The following is a 21876-nucleotide window of genomic DNA, read 5'->3' as shown; positions in this document are numbered from 1 at the left end:
CAATGATGCAGTCTCATAAGTGCTTATCGGAGCTGAACAGTATATATGAGGCTGTGCAAGACAGACTTGTAGGCAGTCACTCCAGGATTCTCAAGGCTTCCAGAAGTCCCCAAAGAAAAGAGACAGCGCTGCCTTCCCCGCTTCTCCATATCCCTTCCAAGTGTCCAAAGGTAAGAGCCAGATCTACCTGTAGCTTTGGTCTGATGAACTCACTGTAGCTTTGGGAAACTTAGGCTGCATTAACAGGTTGTCTTACTGTGCAATCCTATACATGTCTACTCAAAGGTAAGTCCCATGTATTTCTATTGTGTTACTCCCAGGTAAGTGAGCATAGGACAGCAACCTTAGAATATTTTCGTGTGTGTGTGTTTGTGATAGAGAGAGTGAATATTATATATTGAGTATTGAATGGAGAAACATGATGCAGAATGGTTTAAAATCCATTCCACTTAAAGGCAACAGAAGATGGTTCATGTTTGACAGATTGTTATGATATATATAAGGCTGAAATAAATTACAAAACAGAGGCGGGGGGAACTAATAATATAATTGTGAGAAAAGTCATGATGAGGTATTTTTTCCCTTTAAATAAAATAAAGAACTTTTGAGTTTATTTTACATTTCCAATTTTTTTAAGGACAAAGGAAAGCCATTTACTCTAGACACAGAATTGCTCCTCAAAATAAAAAGCAAAAAGCAAAAGTACTACCCTCATAAGCCCAAAGAAAATTAGGGTATGGTCCAGCCAAAGTTAAGCACTTTTAAGTGCCTTTAACTTCCATCAGGAGTTATACATCTGGTGTGCAGCCTGGTCTTATGCCTCTTTAATTATAAGTCCACTGAGTTCAATGGGATTTACTCCCAGACTGTAGCTCAGTGTGATGGAATGTATGCTCTGCTTGCAAAAGGTCCTGGGTTCAATCCCTGGTATTCCCAGATAGGGCTGGGGAAGACTCCAGCTAAGCCCTGGAGAGCTGCAGCCAGTAAGCATCAAGTACACTGAACTAAATGGACCCCATTTAAGGCAGCTTCCTGTGTTCCTGAGTGCGCTCTGGATTAGTGCATTCTATCCCTCTTCACTGAAATCAGTGGAGCTTTAAAGTGCTTAATTTTGGCTGGATCATTGTCATTGCTATAGAATTGCATTGCGATGCATAAACTTTGGTTCGTTACCAGTTTATCACTACAGTATCCTAAGAGGGTCTCTTGACAGCTTATTATTGGTCTGAATTTGAGGGCCAAACAATATGTAATGCAGGAGATCTGTGACTGGATTCACCAATGGCTTTTTCTTTTCCTCAGAGTGGTGGTGGATTTGAAGTAGAGCTGTGTGCAGGGGAAGGGGATCAGTCCTTTCCCACGTGCTAGTTCCACAATGCAAATAGCTCTTTCCCCCCTCTGTCACTGCTGGGGGAAACATACAGGCCCAAATATTTTCTGTTTGCAGCTCCTAACAGTTTGGAGGGATTTGCATTAGGGAAAATGGAGGAAGAGTTGAACTCTTCCCTCATCGGATGATGTTTAGGAAAAGAAAAAAGGATCTCCTGCACCAACTGTATTTTGGCCTTTAAACTTTGAAGACAATCAAATAGATGTTCACATGCAGGATATACTTTAGGATTCAATGGGAAACAAAATTTCCTTGAAAGCTTGCACACTCTTTTGTGACATTTTGCTTGGCCCAGGTTGAAATATTGCTCAGCTGTGGATTTTTGGATTTGTTTCTTTGTGTTATTCGAAATGATACGGAATTTAAAGGCAGGAAATCTGGTGACTGAAGCAGTGTCACCATCTGATAAATAGTACAGACCCTTTCTGCACAGAGTATTAAAAGGTTTCAGAAAGGATAGGATAATGATGAAGTGTGTTGCTGCTCCATCCTTAAGGCCAAAAAACATGTGTGCTTTAGACTGCAGTCCTGTACACACTTACCTGAGAGTAACTCCCACTAAACTCAAGGGTACTTACTTTTGAGTAGACATGTACAGGACTGCACTGTTAATTATCTCTTGGGAAACTTAGTCAAGCACCCCACTTCAGTGTATTTGCATTGCCATCATTCACAGTCTACATATTCACTTGCAACTAGTATGGGAGAAAACGAACACTCTCCCCACTTACCTACCTTAGATCATAGCTACCAGTGCCCTGTGTCTAGTCTCACATACAATCATTCATTCATTCATTCATTCATTCATTCATTCATATCCCGCCTTTCTTCTATCATGGAATTCAGTATGAGTTGAATAGGAATTCAGTGTGAGTTGGAACATGAGTTCCAAGGCAGTCTCTAAACAATGACCAGCCCCAGCTCTGCTACATTATGTGCCTTCAGGTTGTGCAGTAGACACAAACTGATCATTTTTAAGCCAGGCCTTCTACATTACCTGCCCACTTGCTCCTAGCAAGGAAAGCGGTTGCTTTGTATTGAAGTCACTATTATTCAAGGCATCATTGTATTCAAGGCATCATTGTATTCAAGGCAAGGTCATGTTCAGTTTCACGTGTAGAGTAGCTTGCTAGTTTCTTCTTTTGTAAATCAAAATATGACTTTGAACCCCAATGATGGTGCACACCCATGGCCTTTTAAATCACAAAACCAGCATTAGCTGGCTGCAAGAAAAGAAGCTAAGCCTCAGGACTGTTGCCTTGCCATCACAACATTCACTTTACATCAGGGGTGGATAACACGTAGTAGTAACCACACCATAGTAATTTGTGTAGCAGAAAATAGGTTTTAGTTCCAGAAATGCATCTATTTGACATGCAGTGCAAACCTATCTATGACTACTCAGAAGTAAGCCCCATTGAGTTAAATGGGACTTACTCCCAGGTATCCCAGGTATACTCGCAGGTATAGCTAGGCTGAATCTACACACAGTAGTTATACCATTACCATACCGTTATCATAAGTGTTGGTACACATGACACCAATGGGCACCAATAGTTATGATTACCGTATGATAATGGTATAACTGCTATGTGTAGATTGAGATTCAGCCTAGGATTGCAGCCTCAGTGACTTAACACTCAAAGAGTCTTGCTTGAAAGTGTGAACTACTTCCACTGAGAACAACTGTGTTTAAGGTAATGTCTGGTAATATGAGAAAGCTTCATTTTGATCGGTATTGGGTGTTTTATGCATGCAAATTCCAGTCATAAGACAATGAACATACATATATGAACTCAGAGTCTGAGGAGGGTTTTTTTTAAAGAAAAGAGTTACTTGGTAGTAAGTTCCACTGAAATAAACAAACATACTTACAATTTGTGTTTAGGATTAAGATGTTTGCATATTTGAAATGAAGGAGTCTGGCTGCTGAGATGTGAAACACACTTGACAAAGTATAGCATACGATAGTAGGACCATAATCTTTGTATAGTCTTTTTGCTCCCAGTTTCTCAGTCATTTCCAGCTGTAGTTTAATTTTAGACATATAGAATATTTATAGAATAAATATCAATGCATTTTTCTAGACTCTCCAGAACATAAAATAATTTGTTAGTGTTATGTTGCCATATACCAGTGAAAAGTACAGTCCTATCCTAGGCAAGTTTAGTCAGAAGTAAATACTCTTGTGTTCAATGGGGCTTCCCTACTAAGTGTGCTTAGGATTCCAGCTGTAGGTTTTGAATCCAAGCAGATATAACATACAATTCATTATTTTAAAAAAGTGGAACATAAGTTTATATTTTAATGGTGTTTTCATCTGGGCTTTGAGCTGTGATACTTGAGATTACTGTAATTTTTAAAATCTAATAAGCAAAGCAAAGAGAGGTTGGGAATTTCCTATAAAAATACTGCGTACTTTTTCTCCACAAAGGAAGAGCAGATAGGAATGAACTAAAGATATATTGAGTTGGATCTAGAATTAGTCATACCTAAGGTAGACACATTGAAATCAATGGTACTTGAGTTAGTCCTACACTCAACACTCATTGATTTCAATAAGTCTACTCTAAGTATGACTAAAACTGGATCCAACCCAGTCCCAGTCAATATTTCAACTTCTGAGAGATTACTAACAGGAATCACTTCATGCTACCAAACTCTACCACATTGTTGGTACTCAGAGAATGATCTGAAGGCAGATGTTCCTTTAGGACTTTTTTCTGCCCACAGACTCACTGCCATCCTGGGATTGTATTTTGTTGTTTCTACTGAGTTCAGCAGAACAACAGAAATTTTATTAAAATCTTTTGAGTTACTTTTGGTCCAAGTTCAAGTGCATGTTTATGTGCTATGACTACTACATAAGTCTGGCTTTTCTTGACAGAATTTTTTTTGAATTTCATTTTTTTGAAATGATAAATTATTAAACTATTTGTGTCATCCCAGAGTGCAGGACACGGAATAATGGGCTCAAGTTACAGGAAGCCAGATTCCGGCTGAACATCAGGAAAAACTTCCTGACTGTAAGAGCAATATGACAATGGAACATATTACCTGGGGAGGTGGTGGGCTCTCCCACACTGGAGGCCTTCAAGACGAGGCTGGACAGCCATCTGTCAGGGATGCTCTGACCTGGATTCCTGCATTGAGCAGGGGGTTGGACTCGATGGCCTTGTAGGCCCCTTCCAACCCTACTATTCTATGATTCTATGTCAAATCTTCCCTGTTTTATATACAGATGTTTTATATGCAGACATGCATATAAATAAACATAATCTGCACACCTGAGTTAGAAGAACTGGATCTCAGGATGTTTCCCAAAAATTCCTAGTCTTTATTGTTGTATCTGACCTTTCTTATGTAACAATGATGATTATCCTTATGTACTTTCTGGTCCTTTTCCCCATCTAACAAAGAGGCTGTCTTTCAATGCTGAGCCTTTCAGTCTCTGAAGAGCTTGAGATGTTTATAAAATGGGGGGAACATGCTCTCTTATGAAGCAGCACTAGGAGGCAGCATTGCTCTACTGAATATCATCAACAAATGAAACCAGAATTGAGTACTGTGGCTGGATTTGAGAAGGGAAAATGCAGATATTGATGGCAGTACAATTTATGCTTTCTTTAAAAAAAAAATGCTACAAAATGTGTTATTGGCCACAATCTAGCAAAAGTTAGCCACACACAACTAAGTTCCACTGAAATCAATAAGCTGGTCAGTTATGATCAAGCTCAATTCTGTTGCTTTCAGTGTGACTTTATTATAACCCTCTTTTGCGGAACCGTGCCAATTATTCATAAGTGTAAATTGAAACCCATATAAAGGTTGTGACAGAACAGTATGATGGAAATTCCTTTTAGTTCTTTACTTAGTGGAAACTGAAAAAAATGAGAACAAAATCATTTTCACACCATAACCCTCTAAAAGAGAGTCGGAAATCTAGTTTACTATTTTCTAGTATGTATGAAATTTTATTTCACACAAAGACTGTCTGGCACCCCAGTCTTAAATATGTGGAAGCAAGTCTAACTGATGCGTTGTTCATGTATTTTATTCATACATTATGCCACCGTAATAGAAGCTGCCACCAGTTGTTTCAGCATAGCACCACTTGATCTCAGGGTTGTAGCTCTTGAAAACCACATCATGTGGTTTAACCTAGTTGTATAGGAAGACTTCATGCCTGTGCTGACAGCCTACCAGGATTATACAGCACTGGCATATAGATTGTTCATGTGCTAAGCATTTTTTTTCAAATGTTATGCTTTGAATGCCAAAGGTCCCAGGTACAATCCTTGGCATCTCCTATGAAAATGAGGTAATGGGGAAAGACCATCTGCCCAAGACCCCGGAGAGGAGCTGCTGCCTGTCAGAGTATAAAATACTGGGCTTGATGGACATGTAATCTGACCTGGTATAAAACAGATTCCTATGTTAATTACTATGACATGCAGAACAGTTTTTCGTGGCTTCTACCCACATGGAGATATAATGTTTGAATCAACCTGAAATGCCTTAGGATCAGGTCACAGGTGGATCTTCCTGTGTGTATTAATGAAGCCAAAGTATGTTGAAATGACTATTTTTCCTCCATCCCTGTGCCACAGGTGGTGAAAATGACAAGCATGTATTTTGTGGCTGGGTTGCTTTTAATGATTGTTCAAGGCAGCTGGCAAAGTCCCCTTCAAGAAACAGAAGAAAAATCCAGGTAAATACCATAGAACAAATTTCTAAAAATAACTTAAATGTAAACGAAATGTAAATGTAAATAAGGAAATGTACTTCCTTATAACAGAGTACAAACTGGCATGGAAATCCCCTTAATTTACTAACATGGTGTTGTTGTTTTTTCTCCCATTAAACACTGGATAAGTCAGCAGCACACCGGGTTGTTAATTCAACCAGTCCTGCCTTTGGATGCTGTTACTGTTGTCTAAACAGAATCTATTTTTTCCTATTACTAAGCAGTTATTAGGCAACTAATGACCCTATCTTAGCAACAATTATTTTTTAGAACATATATATCTTTTAAGGAGGTCAGTCCATGGTACAGCACCTTTCAAATGTGCAATCTTCAGTGCAATTAATTTGTTACAAACCGCACTTATAGATCATTCAAAGCTTCCCAGGCTGAACCATTAGATGACTCTAGACAGCTGAATGAAGTGAAACGTCACTCACAAGGTACATTCACCAGCGATTACAGCAAGTACTTGGACACGAGAAGAGCTCAAGATTTTGTACAGTGGTTAATGAACACTAAAAGAAGCGGGTAAGCAAAATGGACACCCCATCTCAACCCCTTATAAATTACCACCTGGGGAAAAATGTTTTCACCTGGAGCACCCAATACCATATAAACATGACAGAATATATGAAAGGATGTCCTTCATCCAGCTAAATTTATCGAGAGAATATATGCAGGCTTCACAGAGCTAGAACCAATCCTAAATATACATTCATTCAATCATCCACCCACCTACCCAACCACCCATCTATCCATCAATTCATCTATCCATCCATCTATTCTGATTTGTATCCTTTTGTTTTCCAGGGGCTCAGGGTTAATAGCAGCAATTTTATATATTACAGGACCACCTCAGCAATCATCCCTTTACCACACATGTGCCATTTCCCCATTCTCCAGCACCCTGAGATATAAATACTAGAGAAAGACCATTATAAAAATTTTGAAAGAGATGTTAGGTGAGTAAAGACTATGGGCTCAGTCCACTGGAAACTTTCCTCATTCAGTCCCGCTGAAATGAATGGCAATTGTGCAACAGTGACTGCTGTGCACTTGTATAACTGCCATTTATTTCAAAGGGACTTACACAGGAGAACGTCTAAGTGGACTGTGTCTTCTGCCTACAATCCAGTTCATAGTTACTGACGCATGAAGACATCCCATTGAAATTAATGGAGTCTAAGCACGCTTAATCTTGTGCTGGATTGTGGTCCCTATTCTGAATGTCTCTTCGTGTGACCTCTATACCTCTTGAGCTGACATACCTGGATTTAAACTGGATTCAATAAAAGTCTTATCTTATTGGTTATAATAGTAGAAAAGCCAAGATGGGACATAATGACAGCTGTGCCAGCACAACGTCATGACCTCTGCCACTGAGCTATGCTGACTCAAGATGGTGGGCCAGCTGTTATGGTATTTTATTGAAAACATTTTAATACCACCCTTCAATAAAAAATGTCCATGGCAGTTTATAATAAACTAATTGCTGGTACTCAGCAACACCATATTCAGTATGGCATAATTGAACAAAGCAATAATGGCTTCAAGTTACAGGAAGCCAGATTCCGGCTGAACATCAGGAAAATATTCCTGACTGTTAGAGCAGTACAACAATGGAAACAATTACCTAGGGAGGTGGTGGGCTCTCCCACACTGGAGACATTCAAGATGAAACTGGACAGCCATCTGTCAGGGATGCTCTGACTTGGATTCCTGCATTGAGCAGAGGGTTGGACTCGATGGTCTTATAGGCCTCTTCCAACCCTACTATTCTATGATTCTATGGTATTTAGCAGAAAAAAATATGGGAAGATTGAGCAGGCAAGGACATAACAGTGGCTGATGGATGTGCTCTGTGGACACACAGTCATCTTTCAGTCATCTAGTCTGGTCGTGAAGCATTACACTTTATATGTGATGACAATCTGTTGCAATGGTATTGTCACTGAGCAGAACAGCAAGGCAGACTTGCTACACTGACTTCAAACAGGATGTTTTTGCAGGTACATACATGGGTGCAAGCCACTATGTGTAGTGTGGCTACACATATCTTTAGAATCAGGCTAGTACCACAAACTATGATGTTGTGCTGACACAGCCGTCATTGCTTCCCAGGCTGACCACTGCATTTCTGGTACCCAGTGAACTTAATATTGAATTGTATCTACTTTAAGACCAAGTACAGCACCTTAAATGATTTGCGGATTTGCGGATTTGCAGATTTGCGGATTTCAGTTTCCTTCTCACATACATTGCAATACAAAATAAAAGCTGTTCTTTAGAATTTCAGTGTTGTCCCAAAGTAGTTTTAATTTCTAATAGTTTAGGGAGTTAGTTTTGAAATCACATTAAAATCCATATTGTATAACTATTATCCATTTTCAATGGGGAGAATTTCCCAGTGGATTATTCCCTGTGGCTACAATCTAGTGCATAGTAAGTTATCCACACTAAAATGCCACTGAAATTCTGTTGAAATGAGTGCATCTTAAGCACCCACACTGCTTAGTAGATTTTGGGTTCATATAAATTCATATATAAAAATGAATTCAGTTTTATAGGTTTCATATAAAATGTTCAGTGCACTACAAAATAAAGTAAGTTCATTAGATTATCAGTTTTATTTCAAAGTGACTGTATATCAGACAACAGCTTATGCTGCACACGTGCACACAAACGCACTAGTTTAGGCATTTTTTCAACAAATATTAAAATCTATAATAGCCATATTAGAAAAATGGCAAAAATGTATGGTCATTAATGAAATTATTTCTAAAACAGCCTCATTTGGGACAGTTGACTGAAAAAGTTTACAAGATGTTTAACAATGTCAAATGTAGGATCAAGATAATAACTGACATATGGTTTTAATAGAAGAGAATATGATGACAGCACAACCTATACACGGTTCTCAAGCAGAGTAAGGTATGTATAGAACAGGGCATAATACACTATAGGACAGTTGCAGCATTTGGGCTGGAATCTAGAACATATGACTTATACCAAGAAAGGCATGGCTCCACCTAGCTCAGTATTGTCTACACTGTCTGGCAGGAGTTCTCCAAGGTTTCAGTCAGGGGTCTTTGGGAGCCCTAGGTGGGGATACCAGGGGCTGAACGTGGGACCTTCTGTGTGTAAAGTGCTGTGTTTTACCACTGAATTAATGGTCCTTCACCCACAAAACACAAAGCTTTTTCCAGGTCAGACCATTTGTCCATCTGGCCCAGGACTGTTTACTCCAGCCTTCCCCAAGGTGGCACCCTCCAGCCATTTTGGACAGCAACTCCCGGAATTCCCGACCATTGGCCATGCTGACTGGGGCTGATGGCAATTGAAGCCCAAAACATCTGGAAGACACCAGGTTGGGGAAGGCTGGTCTCCTCTGTCTGGCAGCAGCTCTCCAGGGTCTTGAGCAGAAGTCTTTCTTGTTAACTGCTACCTGGCCCTTTAACTGGAGATGTCATGGATTGAACTGTGGACTTTTTGTATGCCAAGCATGTGTTCTCCTCCACTGAACTATGGTCTCTTCTAGAGGAAGGTGAGCAAAAGCACGGGGGGGGGGGGCAGGGGGATGCCAGTCATGCAATTCTGCAAGTTCTTAAACTTGAGGTCTATGCACAACTATCTACATGAATCATGCTCCTCCATGTGAAAGTGATTCATCAGCTGCATGTGGAGTTTCCTCCCACAAGGTTCTTGCACAAGCTGCAGGCACAAGGGAAATGATGGCTCCAGTATGAATCCACCCATAGTATATTATAATACAGTAAAGCACCAAGTTTAGAACTGTCAGCTGAGGAACTCCTGTTTATCTTCCATGACATTCCTGTGCTTGGAGAAGAATGTTCTAGAGAAGAGTGGGCAGAAAGTAGATCTCCAGATATTTTGGACTTCACCTCACAGCATTCTTGATCATTGGCCATGCTGGCAGAGATTTCTGGGAGCTGAAATCCAAAATATCTGGAGATCGAACTTTTGCCCTCCCCTTTTCTAGAGCATTGTCCCAGTTCCCATAGGCACCAGCCAAAGTTATTGGGCCACACTGTTGCATGAATTGACAGTGTGACCTAGAACACAGCCAGTGTCTCCCGTTGCTCCCGCTGCCAGCTACTCATTCCAAGGGAAGGTGGACAGTGGTGGGTAAGTTGTATTTCAGGGTAGCGTATCTGTCTTTACCAATCGTGTGATTGAGGACCCCCAGAATAATCTTCCCAGGAATGCCCCCCCTCAACACCATTTGACAAATCACTGCACTAAAGTATTCTACTATACCAGAAAGTAATGCAGTATGTGAAACTCCTGAAATAAATGTACAGGGTTTAACACTTTATTTCTCCCCCCCCCCCGACTTATCCTTCACAACTTTGCATCATTCACCATTTCTGACGCAGACAGTCAAAGTAATTTGCTACTTTGCTGTCTCACACACCAGTATTTGGTTCATCAGTGTCCAAATACTTCATCGTCCATTGCCGCTTCACTGTCATGTGTATTGTTATTTTTGCTTCTTTTGAGTCTGGCATCAACTTCAGTTATCATCATTGTTGTTCCATCCGCCTGCTGAATAATGCCTTAATCAGATGATGTTGGTTAACAATTGATCAATCAAGATTGATAGACAGACAGACAGACTACCTACCTACCTATCATTTAAGTGAGCATGATCCTGCCCTTTTATGTGATGTGCAGGACAAGCACAGAGCTGACAGGAAAAGAGTCCCTCTTGAGAAAGGTTGACTTTGTGGCTGAGCTGGTTACAAGGATCTCCATGCCCATCACCCTACAACCTCCCAGTATATAAATGAGAGCCTCCCAGCTCTCTCTCTTGGTAATGGATCATGAACAGGGGCCTTGCTAGGGCTTCTTCTGAACAGATTACAGCCCATCCATTTAAGACTGCTGGGTGTGGCCTTGTGAAACATACTTCTGCTCCAAGGAAGCGAACACTGCACATGACAGCTAGGAAGCAAAATGCCTGGGGGTGGTGTGGGGGGTGAGGCTCCTTGCCTTTCCATGCAGCGCCAGACCAGGCATAGCATGACAGAGCTATGGCTTGTTGGCAGGCAGCTCTTAGTCTCATTGGTACAAACGCATACTATTGGCCCAAGGTGGCTTCTGGGGTGCATGATGTACACTCTGCACCTTGCCTTTCCATGTACATTTGGCAGGGGCAGGATCATGCCCATTATATGTGAATAATGGAATAAGCAACTAATCACCTGTTTCCCAGCATATTTACTTGGAAGTAGTTCCCTCTGAGTTGAGCAGGGCTGCTTACTAAGTGTGCTTAGAACTTAAACTTAAGTGAATCATTAAAGGATCAGTGATAGAGCACGTTGACTGAATCATTCCAGGAGAAAAAAGCTTTGTTAGAACTGATTCATAGAACTACTCTGTTTGGGGTGGCTACGTTTTCTCCCCCACCATCCAGCATTTCATCTTCATGGGTCAACCAAATCATTTGCCACCAACAAAATCCATCCTATTCTTTTCCACCACAGACCTTCCCCAACTGTCTGCAACCTATGGGATCATTACCAATTCAGCCCAAGCTTGATCATTCCAAGGCTTGGGAGGAGGCCGACTGAGAGCTTGAGTGGTTATGTGAATTAGCTCTGGGTCTTTTACTAGCTAATAATCATCCAGTTAGTTCCAAAACTACGGCACCTCTTTTTTTGGGTGGGGTGGGGTGTTAAATGAATTATGAAACAGTAAATAATTGAGTAATGACTTCTGAGCAACTGAACAGATAGACATGGGTTTCAATCTGCAAACAAATCAGTTTCAATCAGGAAACGTTCAGTTTTTTAATTCTAATTTTAGATTATAGGAAATGTCTCAGTTCTGGCATTTCATCAGAATATTTGTTTTAATGTAAACAAAGGGAAATGATGCATTGTGCAGAGAAAAAAAGAATCAGGAATCTAATGTACAGTTCTTTAGCTGTTTGAATCAGGATTGAACATTTCTAGCTGCCAGATGCATTGGTTGATCAATAGGGTATAATTAAGTATAAATAGCATTCCTGGAATTAAATGCAGAAGTCATGTAATAATGCATATATGGTTCCTGTCCTATACATTTAAATGTCAAGAAAGATCACTGTAATGTTTAACCAATTACGTGGATTTTTTTTTTTTTACCTATACAAATTCAATTTTAATAATACTTATGGACCTCTGCCACAGACAACAAGGAGTCGAAGAGAGAGAGAAAGAAAACCTCCTGGACCAGCTCTCAAGGTATATTTTAAGGGAATACACATTTTGCAATAGAGGGGATGCACCAAACATAGATCCTAAGCCAATTTGACTGGGTCAGGATTTTTTTTATACATTGGGAGGGGCTGGTATCTCAACCGTGAATACTTTTGCACATCCTTAAAGATACTGCCCTGCTTGCTCAGAGAGCCTTGTGTGCAGTAGCGTGCACCCAAAGAATCCCCCCAGTCAGCTCTGAAAGTGCTGACCTGATCATCTGATGGGAGGAAAGGGGTTCCTGGAAGAAGTTCTCCCAATAGGTCATTGGTACTGTCAGAGGTGGTAGCATTGACCATGTGTGCAGCAGTGTACAATTGCCATCATGTTTAAATATGAAGATGCTTTATACCAAGGATGGGGAACATGCAGTCCAACAACATCTGGAGGGCCACAACTCCCACCAGCTCTCACCCTCGGCTATGTTGGCTAAGGCTGGTAGGAACTGCAGTCCAACAACGTCTGGAAGACCACATGTTCCTCTCCCCTGCCTTACGCTAAGCCATCTAGCCCAGTCCTGTCTGTTCTGATTGGCAGTGGCTCTCTAGGCACTATCTAAAGTCTCATAGAGGTCTTTCCCATACCTTGCTACCTGAGCCTTTTATCTGAAGATAGTGGGGGCTGAACCTGGGAACCCCTGTATGCAAAGCTTGTAGTCTACGACTAAGAAATTTCTCCTTCCAAGGCATATCCCTTGTTTCCAAAGGTTCCCTCCATAGCAGCTTTTCATGCACACAGGACTGCATCCAGAAGATTGAATGCACATAGAAGCCTGTTTCGTCATGCGCATCACCCTTGCTGGGCTTGAAGCAACTTGTGTGGGTGGGATGGGGTGGGGGGTGGGGCTTGGAAGCAAGTTCCGCTCATTTGTAACGACGGTTATGTTTAAATAATTGGGCTTAGAACACTGCCTTAAATTACATCTTTTTAGTCAACTGAATTCAAGTGTCAGTAGATAAAACCAGGATATTTTGGCAAGTGTAAACTCACGGCAAGTTGGATATGTGGCATCACAACAAGCCATGCTCTTGGCATTGTGGACACATTAGAGCCATCCGCACCCACAGATTCTCTCACGTGATCAAGACATATGGGCTACTTCACACTCGATGTGGAAGCAAATGCTTAATAAGTGGAATGATATAAAATAGGCACATGTTACCCTGTGTATACATGCTGCAGGGTACCATAGTCAATCACGGCTCCCTGACACATGTACCTGCATAATGCACTTGTGTGCCATGTACATGACACTTTTACTTGTAGACATAAAACATTTTATAGGTATTCATGAGCACACACTGTGCGAACCTTAGCTGACAGGTTTACAGAGTTTTATGTGGCCTTTAACAGGATGCATGTAAAGGGGGAACTGTTTCTTAGAATAATATGCTACGTGTACATGTAATCTCATGAAACTAACCAAAACAACAATAACACCTCATTAAGCATGATGCAACTGAACAGGGAGAAAGGAAGGTATTCTAAGAAACACTGATGGGGAGAGTGAAACTGGATCCAGTAATCCAGTGTAAAGTTTTAAAAACGTGTATAGGGATGGAATCGTTCTACTGTAATACAGCATGAACTTCCAGACAGACAGAAATACAGTTCTTTGCAACAGTGATAATTTTACGGAAATCTAAATGGGAGGAAAAAATAGGTAAAGGGGAATTTGTGTGAAGCAAGTGCAGCAGCAGAAAAGCGAGAACATCTACATACGTGCACACTAAATGTGTACATTTGTGGTACACATTTGGTGTACCACAATGATACCATCATTGTGGTATCTTGGGGAAGAATTCACAGAGGGATGGTCAATGGTAGAGGCAGCCCCTTAGTCAATTCAGCTTCCTAAGAGTGATGTACCATCACCCCGCAACTATCATCCTGAGTGAAAAGAGGGCTCTGGGTGCACTGAATCTGTAACACCTTTGACTTGACTGGAGGCCATTTTGAGAGTGGAGTGGGAAATAGTGCCCTTTAGCACAGCTTGTCCTTGATCAGAGGTTTGCACATGACAATGTACCATGTGAAAACACTTCCATGCAACTTGTTCCCATTACCACTGCATCTTGGAGCACTGGTAAGCACATCCTAGTTCCTCATCAAGGCTGCTTCCAGATGGGGCCTTTATTGTGCAATTGCACTGCCTCATTCATGGGTGCAGACGTTGTCGTCTTCCATTCATAACTCTCCCATCTTGCTACTTCCATCTTTCATTATACTGTGGAAAATCCATTAAAGAAGAAAAGAGAGAACAAATGCCCAAGGCCTTCTGATTGTGACTGCTAGGACTACTCCATCTGGAAGCACCTCAAGTCAAGCATCACTGTATCAGTGCTAGAGGAAGATGTATGATCATGGGCAACTGTTTACAAATGCTGTAGATTACTCTATGCCAGGTTTGATAGACATGGGGTGTGCTGAGGATGAGCTTCTATACTGGAAAGACTCTGGGGGAGTGCAGCCCATTTCAGGAACCTTGCCACTGAGGGCTTGCTTGAGGATGCCATCTTGTTCTCCCCCTCAGGCAGCAAAATGTATTGGGCTGGCCTTGCTGGTCCAATATTCATAGTATCCATCCTAGATCCTATTGCTTGGCCATGACTCATGCTGGAATACAATGACATGTTGAAATGGGCTTTCCAAGGCGGGAGAGAGTGTGGACAAAAGGTGAGAGCAAAAAAATAAAAAATGAGGAGACAGCTCGAGTACTCAGACAACTGTTCTTCTTTTAGCAATGGACTTGCCAGGCATCATGCCGAATATGAGAGACACGCTGACGGCACCTACACCAGTGACATCAGCTCTTACTTGGAAGGTCAAGCTGCCAAGGAGTTCATTGCTTGGCTAGTGAATGGACGAGGAAGAAGAGAGTAAGAATCCATCTGTTGCTACTATCATTAAGCATTTCTTAGCTTTTGGGGGTTACTACCAATCAAAGCCTAGTGGAGCCACAATGTATTCCCCACCTTTCCTCACTGTATTTCATACTTCACTTTTGTAACTGAAAATGTTATCATGGGTGTGAGACGATCTAACTGCTGATTAAAATTTAGCTCTTTATTGTGCTGTTACATGCTTGAATAGGTCAAGTTTATCCATAAGGTCAAGTCATATTGAAGGTCAATGACATTTCCCTCTTCCATCTGATTTCCTTCCCCTGTACCTTCTTCTTCCATGTGACTTCCTTCCATGCCCTGATCACCAGGTGTGTTATCCCAAATCTCTCTTGTTCCCTATTTGCCCAGAGTTCTCATTTGCTTTCCCCTGGTGTTTCCATCATTCTGCTTTTCCAAAAGCCTTTTTGTTTCCAAAGTTTGGTCAAACCCCTCCCCTCCGAACCTCTCCTCCCCTCCTCAGCCTCTTCAAGAAGTTGCTGCTAAACTCATCATCACACTGTCACTGTCTTTCCATCCCTTTTAAAGTTTTCTTTCTGCCTTCCCACTCTCATTCTGCAATATACCGAATATCTACTCCTCCCCTGCCTCAAAGCATCCCATAACTTTAGGCTGCCAACACCTCCATCAGTAACCTGTACTCCATCAGTAGCCACCTACATCCTGTTCTCATCACTCTCTTGACAGCCTCCCCTTCTTTTGGCTCCTTGGTCTGTTCTACCCACTGCTGACTTCGATCCATCTTTCTCAGCAACTGTACATTTGGAACAGCATCTCTCTTGCTTCATTTCCTCCCCTAATAAGCTCACTCACAACAGTCTCCAAGCCTGCATGGCCTAGCAGTTGAGAGATCGACATGTCTTGTCCCATCTGTACTTATTTCTACCTTTAGACTGTGAGCTCTCCTGGGCAGGGCTTTTCTCATTCTTTCTCCCTCGGGTCCATGCTCAAAATCTATATTGCCAGCTGTAAAGGCACCGTGTATGTCATTGGCACTCTATAAAAATTGATTATTATTGCCATTATAATAATAAAATAAGATCTGAGAGTCAATAACGTGTGTTGAAATTTAGGAAGGAAGCCAACCAATAAAAGGTATTTCTGAAACACTGGGTTGTAACTCTGAAAGGGCAATTCAGCAGCTTTTATGGCAAGGGTTGGAGAGGGATGATACCAGCCCAAACACACCTTGTTTAATTTTTATTATAAGCAAAGAGGCAATTACATGAGAGGCAGCAAATTGATGGTATTTTGCTGCTTTTAGCTGTCATGCTGGATATCAGATATTAGTCCTTGGATTCAACAAAAGCAGCCATCCAAGATTGGAAGGCAATTGTTAATGCAGCCTTCTTTGCACTTGATTACTTTTAACCTTCCTCAGGGACACACTACTGAGTGGCTAGCTATGTGTTACACACAAATGCATGTAGTAGATATCTTTTCTTTAAAGAAAATCCGAGACTTTAAGTGGAGAAGTGAGAAGGAGAATGGGGCATGTAACCTTTCCCTTTCCCGGGGGGTGGGGAATCTGGATCAGAGAAATGACAAGTGGGAAAAGGTTAAGTACCCTTCCCTTGCTATTTCTGGGTTCAAAATCCCCCATCCCCCAATGCTGTTTTTGTTGTTTATAATGGTATCGGGTGCTGTTTGCACGGTTTAGTTAGCCCTGAGAGCTTGCATATCTTCAAGACAGTATAACAGATCTTTGAAATTTACTTGGTTGCTTCGATATTATTACCAGTCAAATCCAAGACATAAGTTTGATGGAGATCACAGCAAGTGACTATTCTGTCATTTCCATTTGTGTACCTGTTGAAAGGAACCCTCGGGGCCATAAAGCACGAACAGGATTTCTGTCCATATGTTTGTCTGCTTACACATCATCAAAAAGATTTGGGAAGATAATGCAGCAGGCTGTAACAAATTCTCAGCAAAGCCATCAGTACCATCTGAAGTTGCAAACAGAAAGATATTTCTATATCCTTCCCCCAAACCCTTCTTAGGAATTAAAACCTAGAGGTGAAAAGAAATGGGTGAATGGAACAGTTGGCTCTGCTGTGGGACATTTAACTCTAAAGTTTACAATACATTTTATACTGTATATTACTTCCCAACTGTAGCATTAGAACTCACCCCTTAATATACTGTGTCTTCTATTTCTGATCTTGATTAAAAGTATAAGCAAGGAATTCAGAACTTTTCCTCAGGAAATGTTTATTATTTCTGATGCAATATCTGTATCACATGGCTCACATGATTCTGAGAAATTATGTTGTTTTCTTGAGCAGTAATTTAAAAAACATTTCAGTGCATACTTTATATCACATAGAAATCCAGTACTGTTTATGATAAGGTGAATGGCCGTGTCTTTGGAAATACAGCTCTCAGAAAATATGAAATGTTGCATCTACATTGTTAAGAGTTCAGTAACAAAGTTCCCTTGGTGTTAATAGATAAGAATGGGATATGTCTCATTGGTTAAGTATGTATTCACGAACCTCAGTCCGTAACCCACTTAATCCAACTGACTTAAACAGAGCAGTCATGGACTGCAGCCTCAGAAATGTTCCCTGAATCCACTGGCATAAATTCACAACTACTGGAATAAGAATACTGGATTGATGGGATTTCATGACTGTACCAGTCTATCTGCTTAGTACCAGAGATATTAATCACCATTGGTGGAATCTGATAATGAATGTTGGGACTTCAGCCACAGTATATAGCATTTGGCCAGGCAAACACTTCTGATATGACTTAAGTACTAATGATGAGCCAGCCAGCTTTAAACACTTTCAAGTTCCATTTATTTAGAGAGGAGACCTAAGCACAAGCTTTTAATGTGTGTTGCTGAAATCAATGGGACTTTAAAAATGCTTAACTGGCTGAATAGTGCCAAAGCTTTCCCTTTATTAAGCATTTTAAAGAAGCCGTATTTGAGGTCTGAAATAGTGTTCCTTCCTGGTGTTATTTTGCTGGAGGGTAATTATTAAGAAGATATATAAACCTGAGTCCTGTATGCTTCTGCTGTGGAAACACTGAGTAAAATGAAGGATTAGACAGGGAACATACTTCTTTTTACCTGCAAGGATGTTATTTGTCCATTTTTCCTCCTTAAGTTTCTTAGAAGAAGCTGGTACAGCTGATGACATTGGCAGAAGACATGCAGATGGAACTTTCACCAGTGATTACAACCAACTCCTGGATGATATAGCTACCCAAGAGTTCTTGAAGTGGCTGATTAACCAAAAAGTGACCCAGAGGTGCCTGAATTTTGGCTAACCATATTCAGCAATTCTTGAATTATCTACTAATAGAGGGGAAAATGCTGCTTATTTCCACTTTGTCACTATTCATTTACATCATATATACCAGCTTTCCCCAACCTGGTTTCTTCCAGATGTGCTGGACTACAACTCCCAGCATTCCCCAGCCCAGCCATACTGCCTGGGGGATGCTGGGAGTTGAAGTTCAACACATCTGGAGAGAACCAAGTTGGGAAGGCTGATATAGGGATTCTTCACACAGAGACAGAGCTTTTATCCTGCTATTGAGATTTGTTACTCAGGGAAGTTTGCAGGTCCTTTAGATGATGTCATCAACCTCCAGGGCTTCTCCTGCACTAAACAAACTTTATCTCATTTTTTAAAAGATCAGAGATAATGAACTATCAAATTACAGCGCTTGAGTTCCACTTGAGTTCCCTCCATGGAAAAGGAAAAGCCACAATAAGAGGACCTAGATAACAATGCCATCTAGAAGCTGTATAATGAAACATATGGAAGACTCAGATAAGGGGGAAAGGGGTGGGGGAAAGGAAGCACATGTAAAGGGAGTCCATCATGATCTTGCATTTAAAATAGAAGCAGAAAGCCCCATTTTAAATGTGGGATTTTAGGCTGATGTAGAGATGCCCATATACAGTATTAGAAATATGTTTGGACATATAGACCTTTTTGTAAAAAGACATTTTAAGAGGAATCATGGCTGTTTTCCAGAGGCTCATATGGACTCTCTCCATATTTTCCCCTACCAGTAGCTCCTAGTATGTCTAGTTCATGCACACCAACAAACTGCTCTTAATACAAAAGGCAGAGGGTGGGGACATGTTAAAAGCAGTTTGTCTGTTTATTTTTTCATGAGACAGCTATCATGGGAGTTTCTGCCAGGGAACAATGTGAAGAGACCCTCGAGGATCCTCCTGGATATTGTGAGCATATTTATTTATTTATTTCATTTCTATACCGCCCAATAGCCGAAGCTCTCTGGGCGGTTCACAAAAATTAAAACCAAACAGCACACAATAAAACAATTTAAAATATATAGAACATTAAAATCACAATATGGACTCAAAACCTCTGGAATGCAACAATGGCAACCTCAACACGAGAGTGGGGAGCCTTTTTCAGCCAAAGGGCAACATTCCACCATGGGTAACCTTCCGGGAGGTCACTTGCCCATGCTAGGAGGGTCTAAAATGGAAAGTAGGCAGGCCAAAGCAAAACATGGGGAAGCCATGTTCACACGCATCCATTAAATCCCTGCTTTGCTGCTAGGTTTTATTCTGGTTGTATTTTTATACTGTAGTTTCAGTTTTGTATTTTATACTGTTTCTATTCTGTACTTCATCATTTTAATTTTTGTGAACTGCCCAGGCAGCTTCAGGTATTGAGCAGTATAGAAATGTAACAAATAAATAAATAAATCCATCCATCCATCCATCCATCCATACATACATACGTACCCCATTCACAAACATCTGTCCATCAGGCCCCTCTGTGGATCAAAGGATTGGAAACCCACCAGATGCCTCTGGAAACCCCAAAGCAGGCTTGAAGGCCCTATCCCTTGCCTATGGTTCCTCCTCGGTACCTAGTATTTAGAGGCATATTGCCTCTGAACCTGAAGGTTTCATATGGCCTCATACCTAACAGCCCTCGATAAACCTGTCCTCCACAAATGGTGTCTAATCCTCTTTTAAAACCATTGCCACAGCTTCTGGCAGACCATTCCATCAATTAATTAAGGGCTGTTTGAAGAAGTGCTTCCTTTTGTCTATCCTAAATCTAGTGTTAATCGGTTTTATAGGAATTTCAGGCTGGAATTCTCTACATCTCCACTCTCTTTTTTTCTTGTTATTTATTTTTGAATCTTTTTATTTGCAACACAATGGTAACAACAACAGTCCAGAGAAAGAGAGAGAGAGAGAGAGAGAGAGAATTCCAGTCTTCCACCCCACAGCTTTACTCTTAAGTATTTGCCATGATTACAAACAGAACTTAAATTATGGGTAAAAATATACAGGATCACAGACTAACAGCTTCATTTAAATAAACAAAAACCAGATGCAATGTTTAAGGCTGAAGTACGCATTTTTAAGACTGGAATCCCATACATACCTACATAGGAATAATCCCCATTCAACACAGTGGTCATTACATCTGAATAAATGTGCACAAAATTTATCTGCCTATTCCATTCCAACATACTCAACCATCTTCCCCACCACTTCCCCATCAACAAGACTTAACCTTGGCCAGAATGTACCCATAGTTTTTAGAATTAACATAGATATGGGACAATCTTATATAAAATTGAAGAAACCACTACTGTAGGAGGTGACGTGAAAGAACTTTCATTATGAACATTACCTAATTTTTATGAAGACAGAGCATGTATCACTCCACATCGATTTTATCAATGTCCTAAACAATATATCTGTCCTTAACTTTCTCTCTTTGTGTTTCCAGGGACTTGTTGGGAGAGTACCAATAAGATGCAGAATAAACATGGCATATAAATCAAGGTCTTCACTGCATCCACTACCAGCCACTGGGGATTTTTGAAGCATAACGTTCTGTACTCTAAAGCCACACAGCTTGGCATGCCAATAAATTAGTTTCACTGTCTTATCCTGCTATGAAAGGATTCCATAGTGAATATGAATTTGGCAGCTGGACACAACTAAGTCATAGGTTTACTGTTTCAAAGGTTGTATGCTTTCAGATCTTCCCATTTCTTAAAGGAAAATCTCAAAAAGGCCCCAAACAACTGTTTACATTTAGCAATGCTATTATTATTTTCTGTGAAGACAGCATGTACATAGAAATGGCACAACCATCAAATATGAAAACAACAACACCAAACAAGGCTGGCAGTTTAAACTGTGTGGTAGAAATGTCCCTCTTGAAACCTTTGTTATAAAAAGGCTCAGCTTTCTAGACATCAGTTGATAGTCCTAAATAAAAACAATTCAAGCTTCTTTTCTGGTGTCTAATTTCTAAAAACAACAACTTCTTTGTGCCTTTTAAAAAAATCCCATATATCACATACCTGTCTGGATCAGACCAAGGGCATTTCTATACCAGCCTAAAATCCTGCGTTTAAAACCGGACTTTCTGCTTCCATTTTAAATGCAGGATCACAACTGACTCCCTTTACATGTGTTCCCCCCTCTCCCCGTATCAGAGTCTTCCATTATCTTTCATTGATCTCGCTCCTCTTCTTGCCGCGTTTACTCTTTTGCCAGAGGAAACCGAAGCAGAACAAAAAGGGGCAATTTGATAGTTTATT

General features: G+C 40.8%; 1 protein-coding gene across 2 annotated transcripts; it reads left to right on the top strand.

Annotated features, from left to right (window-relative positions):
• The first annotated feature begins 70 nt into the window (after positions 1-70).
• Positions 71-21565, top strand: GCG (glucagon). Of its 2 annotated transcripts, XM_084811724.1 has the most exons (7): positions 71-170; positions 6001-6101; positions 6504-6665; positions 12332-12385; positions 15142-15279; positions 18423-18566; positions 21054-21565. In XM_084811724.1, exons 2-7 carry the CDS (start codon positions 6010-6012, stop codon positions 21076-21078), a joined length of 615 nt encoding a protein of 204 aa, XP_084667850.1. In that variant the 5' UTR covers positions 71-170; positions 6001-6009; the 3' UTR covers positions 21079-21565. The 2 variants fall into 2 exon arrangements, with proteins under 2 accessions (XP_084667850.1, XP_084667858.1); XM_084811732.1 differs by lacking the exon at positions 6504-6665.
• The last annotated feature ends 311 nt before the right edge of the window (positions 21566-21876 follow it).

This window comes from Heloderma suspectum, chromosome 1, assembly GCF_057233095.1.
Source record: "Heloderma suspectum isolate Gila_16-S chromosome 1, 16-S_ref, whole genome shotgun sequence".
Lineage (NCBI taxonomy): Eukaryota > Metazoa > Chordata > Lepidosauria > Squamata > Helodermatidae > Heloderma > Heloderma suspectum.
This window is presented reverse-complemented; position numbering and strand designations above follow the sequence as displayed.